Raw genomic sequence first — 11669 nt, 5'->3', positions numbered from 1 at the left:
TAGTAAATGTACAAAAATGCCCATACCCTTCTTCATCCTCACTATCCTAATCACTAATATCAGGAGAAGTTAAGTCCTCAGATTGCCATTCGTCATTGAACCAACTGGAATCATTAATATCATCTTCTTCCATATCTGACTCAGACCCAAGTAAAACAGGTTCAACCTCAACCTCCAAATTACCATAACTGTTACTTACATCACATTGCACATTTATGTCTACTAACCCATCTGAACTATTCATCTCACCATCATCATCATCACGTTATGCACTCCAATCACAGACTTCTACTTCTATATCCTCCAATTCTTGTACTTCTATTCTTTAAGCCTGACCATCTAACCTATGACCCTCACCATCCTGTGCTTCTATCCTCTCAGCCTCAACATCAGCTTGTTGTCCCTCTATCCTCTCTTCTTGCACTTCATCTGTTGTTGTCCTCTCACCATCATCTTCCTCAACCTCTATCCTCTCAGCCTCAATTTGAACTTCATCTGCTTCTCTACTCTCAGCCTCAACATCAGCTTGTTGTCCCTCTAGCCTCTCTTCTTACACTTCATCTACTGTTGTCCTCTCACCATCATCTTCCTCAACCTCTATCCTCTTAGCCTCAATTTGAACTTCATCTGCTTCTCTACTCTCAGCCTCAATATCAGCTTGTTCTCCCTCTCTCCTCTCTTCCTGCACTTCATATGTTGTTGTCCTCTCACCATCATCTTCCTCAATCTCTATCCTCTCACACTCAAATTCAACTTCAACTGCTTCTCTACTCTCAGCCTCTATAACATCAGCTTGTTGTCCCTCTATCCTCTCTTCCTACACTTCATCTGTTGTTGTCCTCTCACCATCATCTTCCTCAACCTCTATCCTCTCAGCCTCAATTTGAACTTCATCTGCTTCTCTACTCTCAGCCTTAACATCAGCTTGTTGTCCCTCTATCCTCTCTTCCTGCACTTCATTTGTTGTTGTCCTCTCACCATCATCTTCCTTAACCTCTATCCTCTCAGCCTTAATTTGAACTTCATCTGCTTCTCTAGCCTCAACATCAGCTTGTTCTGCCTCTATCCTCTCTTCCTGCATTTCATCTGCTATTGTCCTCTCACCATCATCTTCCTCAATCTCTATCCTCTCACACTCAAATTCAACTTCAACTGCTTCTCTACTCTCAGCCTCAACATCAGTTTGTTGTCCCTCTATCCTCTCTTCCTGCACTTCATCTGCTACGGTCCTCTCACCATCATCTTCCTCAACCTCTATCCTCTCAGCCTCAATTTGAACTTCATCCGCTTCTCTACTCTCAGCCTCAACATCAGCTTGTTGTCCATCTATCCTCTCTTCCTGCACTTCATCTGCTGTTGTCCTCTCACCATCATCTTCCTCAATCTCTATCCTCTCACACTCAAATTCAACTTCAACTGCTTCTGTCCTCTCACCTTCAAAATCAGCTTCCTCAACCTCTATCCTCTCTTCCTGAACTACATCTGCTTCTGTCCTCTCAACATCTCCTTCATCAACCTCTATCCTCTCACCCTCCTTTAGTTGCTTCTATCATCTTAGCATCACCAACATCCTGTGCTTCTATCCTCTCACCATCACTACCTACCCCCTCATCCAACAGTTGCCTCAAACCATCATCTACACTTTCAACAAATTGTGCAACCTCACCACCCTCATTAACCTGAGGTGCAACTTCCTCACCTCCCTCATCAACGTTGTATTCAATCATGTCAATCACATCAGGTTGAGAGATAGTGTGCACAACATATAAATGAACTTGTCCATTTAAGTGAGCTAAATTGACTATATGCATGGCACCTACGTCATCACACAATGCTTCTAGCTTATCATCTAATACAGGACCACATCCAATAGAAAACCACAGATTCTTAAAACCATCGTACCCAAGACTTTTGACTACACTAACTACAACAAAATAACTCCATAAGTCAGGATCAAAATACATTGTCTCACTTTCCCCTTCATATTTCAGGCACTCGTCATTCACGAACTTCCCCCATGGTGAATAACAACCTCTATATCGCCCATGACACACAACACAATGAACAATATTCTACACCTACAAATAACCCTAAAACGACAAAAAAAATACCGCTTATTAAAGTGATAATGACAGAACAAACAAAAGGTTTAAAGATGGGGGACATGGGGGACCACAACCGCAATATGAAAACACCACATTTTCAGACAACCCCAACCACACATTCAAAAAAACATCCCTAGATAACAACAGAAACAACTGAATATTAAATTCACATGTATGTAAAGTACACATACTAACCTTCCAGTAAATTCCACTTCACGCACACCTACAACGACTTCACGTTTGGCGTCCAAACTCCAATCACGAACCTCCAAAGCCCTAATCAAGTCTGTATCCTCTCCACTAAACACTTCGCTCAAGCTTCAGATGTAGTCTCCTCTCAGATTTCTAATCCCAAATTCAAATTCTTTGAACCCTAAATCCTATTTCAGATTTCCCTAATTTTATATTATTACATTTAATATAATTCCACGAATAATCCACGTTTAAACTCTGAACATGCCACGTTTAAAAAAAAATACACGTCATCCTTCTACCTCTGCAAAAACTTAACCCCATTAACGAAATTTAACGATAGAGGCTTATTTGATGCAAATTACCACTTATAAGGACTCACTTGGGGATTCTAATAAGAAGATGATCAAAATGGGAAAACCTCATATAAATAGGGACAACTAAAGGGTTTAAACCAAATTTTAATTAAACTATAAATTTGAAGTCTACAAACCATTAGTTCTGAGCAGGGATGAGCAGATCGTTTTTCTCATCCTATGTATCAAAGCGTCAAAGTTTCAACTCTTTTGGAATAATATCCTTAACTATCAATTATTACACTTTTAATAGGGCTGGGCACAGTTTACTTAAAAACTGTAAAGTATAGTTTATCTATACTCTTTTGTACTTAAAAAAAAACTTAAACTATTTTTACTGAAACCTAGTTAACATAGTTCAGTTTAAATATACTGAACTTATTTTATTTTTAATACAGTTAACTGTACTGTGGTTTAGGTATATTTGCTATCTAAATTTTTTCCCTACCTCATTACATTGTATTCATCTGGGATGGATAACAATTGATTTTCTTTTAGATTTTGTGGGAGTTTTAATTGTTTAGGAGATTTGATTTGATTTGCTGTTTTTGGATAAGGATAGATTCTCTGACTTATGTTGATAAAGAGAGAGAGAGGTTGATGACAGATAAGTAAGAACTTTGATATGAAAGTGATTTATAAGATATAAAATGTTCTTCTTAGCCCACAACAACCTATTTAAGACTTTGAAAAATTATTGGGTAGAGGAGACAACCCAAAACTTCTCTGTTCGGATGTTGCCAAAATAACGACACATAACTTATGAGCACCCAATAGCTTCTAGTGTTCAGATTTGTTGATTAGCATCCCATACAGTCTGGGATTCAGAGTAATTTTAATTCTTATTATATTTATGGCGTTCATGCAAATTAAAAATGGAAGGATGACGATATTTTTACCGTCATAACTCATACAAACAACTATTATGTTCAAAAGTTTCTATAACTGATCAAAAGTTGTATAATTATGGCCATTGTTAATCTCTTTGGCAAGTGCACCAAATCGTTCAAGTAATAAACCGTGGTAAGACCAGGTATCGTTTTCCCAAGAGACTCTTAATACTAGAAAATGTGTGATTAACAACTCATCTAGACTCAAGAACAACTCATCATTTAAGAATATGTGCAAAAAGATAAATTCACAAGTAATTACAAGGTTGGACTTTTGTATTGAAGGCACTTGGAAATGGAAAAGACTAGAAATGGTATGAAATAACATTGTTAAGGTTAGTTTTCACCAATGCACTCTTGTGTATAACCAATTTCATCTTCTCTCTATCAATTTACTAAAGTCAATCCACTAAAACACTCTAGCCCTAATCCCTTAGGTGAAAGAACCTAGGTTTTCCTTATCAAACTCCAATCCCTTGGACAATCTAACAAGCAAAATCGCATTAAGAACTAGGATCTAAGACAACATGTGAATCATATCCCATCCCTGGCTCAATGACCCACAAGGACTCTTGTTTCAGTTCAAGATTTCATATCCCATCCCTGGCTCAATGAAACCCCAAAATCAAGTCATGAACGTCCCCATTACATGCAAGCTTTAAGATTGGAAACAATAATACTAGTAATAGATAGAAAAAGCATTTATAAGTACGAAACAATCATTCATTACACAAGAGTTCATAAGCTACATCTAACCCTAACAAGATGAATCTGGTTCTCCATTTCCATGGAGAACCCTAAAGCTTACAAACATGGAAAATGGAAGAAGAAGGAGACCCAAAGGAAGAGGAAGAGATGTTCCCACAAGCTCCTCGCGCCCTCCATGAGCTCCAGACATGAAATCGCGCCTCCAAAGAACCAAAGACCATTTTTCTTTCTGCCTCGTGAGTATATATACTGCCTGAATTCTCGCTTATGCTAAATTATTCTCGCTTAAGTGAAAATGACTGTTAAATCAATGACTTCTTGGATCACCGAGGCTCTTCAATGTAATGGAGGATCTTCCTAACATCGAAATAGATCAAAGAAAATAAGGGATTAGAGTATTATTTACGTAATGTAGCTCAAAATATAGATAAATACTAAAACTAAATAAAAGAGAGGATTTAAGCAAGTAATAAACTAAAGAAGAGTTGATTTTTCTACTAAAATGATGCTTAAATAATGGTAAGAATTATGGCCATCAATTTACTTTTTATTGGAAACAGTATCTGGATCAAAAGAGGGACAAAGACGTGGTTTTGGAGGAAATAGCCAAGTTTCCTGAACTAACTATGCATGTATGTAACTACCTTGTAATCTTTTAATTATAAAAAATAAGATACTTATCAGAATTTTTATATGTTGAATCATGCTAAGGAGAATGACCTTAAATGAATTTTGGTATTAGTTATTATATAGAAGCATTGATATTCTTTTATCAACTTGTTTTCTTTGAAATTTCTGTAGTAACTGCAGTCAGAGACAGAACAACGGCGTCACAAGGTTAGCTTTTATTTGGAAAAAGAGAAGGCCCCAAATGTCGTCAAAACTCTCTCAAAATGTCTGGAGAAACGTGGGGTGAGATTATAGTTCATAATAAACTTAATGCCAGAAATTTATCTACTACATTTGAAAGCTTTGCTTGCAACTTTTTTTTTATAGGCGGGTAAGACCCTTTGCCATCCTTTCTCATCTGTAAAAACAAACAACTGATAATTATACATAAATACCTAATTGATTGGATTTGTCTTGATCTAATATTTTATTGACATGCTACAATTTCATTATATATTTATATTAATTTTTTCTCTTTACTAGTTAGATGTGAAAATAATTTATAGCAATGGTATTGCTTTGGATGTATTAGCCTAAGCTGCTGGAAAAGGAAGGACACTTGCTTTTCTACTTGAAAAACTAAATGTTAATGGACTTGGATCACGCAACACTCTTGTTTGTGGTGATTCTACTGTTTGTATTATCTGCAAATGTGATTGTACTGTGAAAAATGATCTTTCATTTCCTGAATTTGAAGGTCAGCAATGCACAAGAAGAATTGCTTCATTAGTATACAAAAAATGCAAGGAGCAATCCCCAAATAATTCATGCAACTGAAAGATATGCAGTTGGCATTTTGCAAGCCATCGGTGACTTCTCTCAAGCCAATTGAAAGAATGTGTCTCCAAGAGATATTGGAGATTGCATGTCCAGTGGGAAAGTTCTTGGTCCTAGCCATGAAGTAGTGATGTTCTACATGTTTTATGAGAGATGGAGGTGTGGTGAAGTTGAGAATCCTAAGCAGTATATGCAAAATTTGAAAGCAATCTTTGAAGTTTGATCCAATTGTAAGATTTTACTCAGTTGCAAATCCATATCTAAGCAAGGTGGACCATGTTTTGAACCAGACACACTTGTTTCTCATGCTTCTTATGCTTTCAATAGCTACTATTAGACAAATGGAAATTCCGATATTGCATACAATTTTTGAGGAATTGCTTCTTTGACCAAACGTGATCCTAGTAAGTCAAAATGTTTATCTCGTTAGGTTAATTATGTTAAGTGTTCTGAGAGTGATTTAGAGTGTTCCAGGTTAATTATGTTCCAAGTTAATTATCTACGTAGCATCCTTTCATTTTTGGTACCATAATGACTTAGAGTGTAATAATGAATAACAGTACTTGTGTGATTGATGAATATAAATATATAAATATGAATACATTTACCTATGTTGATGAATAATGTTAAACATTTATGGAACTTTTTGCCTTAGAATGTTGTGAGGTGTTGAAAAGACAGGTGCTTAACTTAAGCAACTGCAATTCCATCCAATCAAACCATTTACTTTTTGTATGGGTGGTTTCTTTTTAGAGTAGTAATACAATGACACGCCTACGTGTCACTTACACTCATATGACACGGGTCACGTCATTTTTATTTTAAAAAAATTGTTTATTGACTGAGGGTAAAAATGGGAGAAAGCTAAATTTTGTTTTCGTTGTTTTTTCGTGGTGAATGAAGAATACGATCTAGGTTTACTTTTTCTTACTTTCTTCTCTCTTTGTCCCTCCTTGTTCATTGCTTCCGATTTGTGTATTTGAGGTGGTTGAATCGGTGGTTGTGAAGGTTTTTCATGGGTTTAAAGGTGGTTTAGCATCATTTTGCCACTCCCATTCGGTGGTTATGGAGGTTTCGGGTGGCTGTGAAGTTGAGGGTTGTGGTCTCCGGTTTGCGTTTCGACTTGTGTCGCTTCTGTGGTGTGTGACTTTGAGGTAGGTTTTTTTCAATTTTTTTTATGGTAGTTTTACCCTTTTGAGCACTACCAGTGATGATGTTGTTTTTTTTTGTTTGTAGTTGCTGTTTGGATGAAAAAGGTTGTATAAACTGCTTGTTGTTTTTGTTGTTACTGCAGTAGAAAATCTTGTTGTATTGGGCTCTTTTGATTGTTGTTACTGCACCAGAAACTTTACTGTTTTAACATTAAATTGCTGCAGAAAATTGTTTGTTGTTTTGATTAGAATGCTACAAAAAATTGTTTGCTATTTTGATTCCAATGCTGCAGAAAAATTATTTGTTGTTTGGGTTAAAATTGTTGTAGGAATTCTCTGCTGTTTGAATTAAAATGCTGCAGACATATTTTATTGTATTAATTTGATAATTCTTCTTTAATATATAATTGTATGGTGTGGGTGCAGAGCATGTATATATATGTATGAACCTGGGAATGTACGAACCTGTTTTGGTTTTCGGTTTGAGTGAATGAATATTTTATTGGATTATGGAAGGCTGTTTTGTAGTTATAGTTAATTGGGTATGCATTTAAAAATTGAATTAAAATGTATTTGAAATATTGCTGGTTGGGTATGTTGGATGGATGACCGACAAATCTTAATGTTACATGTTTTAGCTTGATAAAACTATGATAATTGTCCTGTAAAACTTAAAATGCATACTCCATAAATACAATGTTTAGTAATGATGGGAAAACCTTGTATACTTTGTTGTTTCAAACTTCTAAGGGTTAAGACTTTATGTGTTGTTATGTTTAAGTTAATTAGATTTCTTTTAGACTAATAATTTATGACTTATAGGTATACATGATGTGGAATATAAACTCAAACTGTTTGATATTGCCTATAGTCTTAGAAGCAGTATAAAATTTATTGTATTGTTGAAATAGTGCCATATGTGATTCAAATGATACTAGAAACATATTTTGGTGTTGCTAGTATCTTAATACTGGTAGTATGCGTGTAGATTGTCATTGATGTTATATAATTTATAATAATAAAATGAGGCACAATGCTGTTTGAACTAATGTAAGAGTTAAGATTGTTTGGATATCATTATTTTTAAGTTGATAACGAAGTACTAAACCGATTATATAGGTTTATTTATTATTATCCTTAAATTCTGAAATTGAGTCATCGGCTGAAGTTAATATTGGTATGTGGATTAAACAAATGATGTGATATGAACTTAAGGTAAGATGTCATGATTTAATTCTGAATTAACACGTGATATGAATTAAAGCATTTCTAATACACAGTGCATGAGTTATACGAGTCTTAAATACTAATATTAATATGGTAAGTGTATACCTTTGTTATAATTGAATAAAAATTAGGCTTGTGAATGATGGTACATAAGCGGATGTAATTGGGTGGCATTGGTTTCAAATTAAGAGTGCACGTTTCATTCATATATAAATGTGGTCTAGTATTGTATGAACAATGAAATGATGTGTAGGTGTTGTGTGTGAATATAGCTTGGTGGATGCTTGAATAATCATGGTTGGTTGTACTAAGATTTGGTTTGAATGTGTTAAATACATAATAAACCGAACTTGTCACTCTAATTATACAATGATGTTGATTGTGTTTGGTAAAATGTGCAGGATATAGTGATATGGACAGAGAAGTTAATGAACCTGTAAGTATGCTGTAATTGTTTCAATTTAATATTTATTAGGGAGATTGTTGCATTGATTGTACTAAGATATGGTTTGGTTTATACTTGCAGGGTATAGTTAGAGTTAGGCACCGAGTACAGAAGGAAATAATAAAGTCGACACCTTTTAAATTTTTAGTCGATTTGGTGGACAATATCGTTATTTCTAGCCCCATTCTTGTAGAATTAATTAGTAGGTGGGATGTCGTACATAAGGCTTTTAGGATCAGGGAGAATTTAGTCCCTTTTACAGTTGAGGATGTGTGTTTTTTTTTAGGTTTGTCAAATTCTGGTCAAACTTTTAATCTAGAAAATGATGTTGGTGGCATTGTTAATAACTTTTTCAGGGATGAAGACATAACAATTTTTACTATAATGGAAAAGTTGAGGGATAAGAAATTTAAAACAAAAATAAAATGTTGACATTTTTTGTAGGTTGTATATATTGTTAACATTTGGAATATTTTATTTTCCTAGGAATAGTAATGTGATAAACAATATCCCTTTTAGTAAATTAGATAACATTGATGAACTAAATATATACAACTGGGGTGATGCTGTATATAGTTTGATAGAAAGTAGTTTGAATTGGGCAGCGGATAAATACAACCGCAAAACATACCATGATGCTATACACATAGTTGGTTGTGCAGCAGTATTACAGGTGTGTTTTAACAATTATTTATTTAATTGTTACAAAATAAAACAACACATATCAACAATAGAATGTAGAACTGACCTACAAGGCTGATAAGCGATACTATTGCAGGAATGACATAACCACTAAGTAGTTCAAATTATTTAAAGAATGAATCCTTACCCTTTATTTGATTAGGGCCTGGCATTTTTCCTATCTAACCTTGTCCAAGGGGTTTTCAAAGCTAGACTTTTCACACGCTTCCTAGGTTGAGCTTTTAAACGCGTGTACATGTTAGATTTTTCAATAGCCATCTCTTCATTACCTAAAACATCACCACTCTCTTCATGGACACTTTTTCCAACACTATCAGGTGTAATGTCAAAAACCTTCTCAAAATTCGACTTCTCAACATCATCACCTTGCATTTGTAATTCTTTCTTAGAATTTGACTTACCAACAGATGAAAGTAATACCTCATAATCTTCCTCTGAATTAGTGGTCCCAAAAGCATCAACTACCATGTCATAATCTTTATTTGAATAACAGTTCCCAACATCAGCAGACCGTTGCCTCTTTTGTGCAGCAAACATTTATAGCTTCTCTACTAATTTCTCAAGCTCGACAATGGATGCCTCTTTGTCACCAATGATAGCACGCAAAGCTTCATTTTCAGCAACAATATCAGCCAAACATTTCCTTCCGTAGTTCTGCTTCACTCTAGCATTATGATGACCATCTAAGGCTTCTTTAACAATTTCTCTAGCCATCTCTTCCTTAATTACATATACCTCAGTAATGATCTATAAAAAAAAAGGACACAAATCATATTAAAATCAAAACAAATTACATAAGAAGTAACTACTAGAAGCTATTTTGAACTCACTTCATTACAGAAAAAGGCTTTTTCAACTTCTGCTTCACCAACCTTAACATGAATCCAATAAAGAATTCTAGGTAAACAACTTTTTCTTTTAGCCAACTTCTTCTGACCAAATAAAACATGTTCCATTGCCCAGATCTGTTACATACAAAATTCAATTTGAAATAACTAACAATTATAAATTGTAACACAAAATCTTTTTTTACTACAACCAAAATATACCTGTAATGCAAATACACAGCCAACCACATGAAAGTGTGATCTTTTTTGTCTCTTCCTTACACACAATGCAGCATCACACAAACTAGAAACCAAATACTCATAAATAGCACCACCCCAGTTTAACTTTCCCATACATGAAAAATCATCTAATAATTCAAATAAACCAAAATGAACTTTTCCACCTCTATTTGGAAACAAAAACTCACTCAACCCTAGCAACAAATATAATCTACAAACATCAGCCACTTCATCCCCTTTTATATGCTTTTGAAGCTCTTCATAAACATGATGTATAGTTACATCATTTGTATCAAACAATCTTCTACTATGACAATCAACTTGCTCTTTAAACAACTTAAACATGTCTCCATTAACCCTAACACCTAAACCTAAGCAAACGTCTAACTTGGTGAATGGAATAAAGACAGACCTAACTTCAAACCCGCCCCTCCTCTCTGACCATCTACTACACAATTATATAAGTAGTGTCCTACTCATTTTGGCTTCCATATCAATGGACAATAGCCATCCAAAAGGAGTTCTTTGTATAAATGTCTTCTACACATCTGTTAATAATGTATTCACATGTGCCAAGTATTTTGTTCTGCATGAATGTCGTGCATAAACCTATATATCAAAGTAAACAATTCAACAAGTCAAATAGACCACTTCAGGAAATCAATTTTAAACACATAAAAAATAATCATGTGCATTCAAACCTGTTCTTCCATAATGACTCTTCCAACTATCTCTATGCTTTGACTACATGTCCATAAAATAAAAAACTTAGACTTCAAGCCATAAAATATTTAAATGGAAGACATATATAGACACATCTCTCACAATAAAATCACATTCATAAACCATATATAATAATTAAATTTTCAACCTACTCAATTTCATCTGCCACTCATATACCAAAAAGACATCCAACTTATAAGAACCATGGTGGTTGTGCATAGAAAATACTGTTACCAATAAGGAGTATTGGTAAATCTTGAAGAAATTTGTTTTGATGATGTTACAAGAAGTTTTAGTTGCAGAAGATATTAGAATTAGTTAAAAGCAATTTGTAGAAATTAAATGTAGTAGGAAATTCTTGTAAACCTTGTAAACTTACATTTTTAACTACAACAATCGATTATGATGAAGCAATAATCGATTATCACAAGTCATACTTGAATAATCGATTATCACTTCATATAATCGATTATCACATTTTTGAAATTGAATAATCGATTATCACTTACAATAATCGATTATTCATGGCAGTTGGGAGCTGACCTTTGGCATTCAGTGTACTTGGCTATATATTTTGTTTTGGAGAAATTAGAACGTTAACGTTGTTTTTGAACTGAGAAAGCTTAGAACACTGTGTGTCAGAGGAACGTTCTCAGA

General features: G+C 34.5%; 1 protein-coding gene and 1 pseudogene across 1 annotated transcript; one reads left to right on the top strand and one right to left on the bottom strand.

Annotated features, from left to right (window-relative positions):
- Positions 1–325: 325 nt before the first annotated feature.
- LOC108339393 (uncharacterized) lies at positions 326–1964 on the bottom strand. Its single transcript, XM_017576527.1, has 4 exons — positions 1605–1964; positions 847–1546; positions 555–780; positions 326–503 (listed from the first exon to the last, which is right to left on the bottom strand). Exons 1-4 carry the CDS (start codon positions 1962–1964, stop codon positions 326–328), a joined length of 1464 nt encoding a protein of 487 aa, XP_017432016.1.
- Positions 1965–3619: 1655 nt separating this feature from the next.
- LOC128196722 (sucrose-phosphatase 2-like) lies at positions 3620–5931 on the top strand (annotated as a pseudogene).
- The last annotated feature ends 5738 nt before the right edge of the window (positions 5932–11669 follow it).

This window comes from Vigna angularis, chromosome 5, assembly GCF_016808095.1.
Source record: "Vigna angularis cultivar LongXiaoDou No.4 chromosome 5, ASM1680809v1, whole genome shotgun sequence".
Taxonomy (NCBI): Eukaryota; Viridiplantae; Streptophyta; class Magnoliopsida; order Fabales; family Fabaceae; genus Vigna; species Vigna angularis.
The sequence above is the reverse complement of the archived record's forward strand: the minus strand, read 5'-3'. Positions and strand labels throughout refer to the sequence as shown.

Bases quoted from the DNA above. Each gene is read 5' to 3' on its own strand.
- LOC108339393 (XM_017576527.1), bottom strand. From the start codon at position 1,964: ATGTATTTTGATCCTGACTTATGGAGTTATTTTGTTGTAGTTAGTGTA. The intron at 1,547-1,604 runs GTAGGTAGTGAT...CTAAGATGATAG, and splicing joins GGCAACTGTTGGATGAGGGG to AAGCAACTAAAGGAGGGTGA. The intron at 504-554 runs GTAAGAAGAGAG...GGCTGAGAGTAG, and splicing joins AGGACAACAGTAGATGAAGT to AGAAGCAGATGAAGTTCAAA.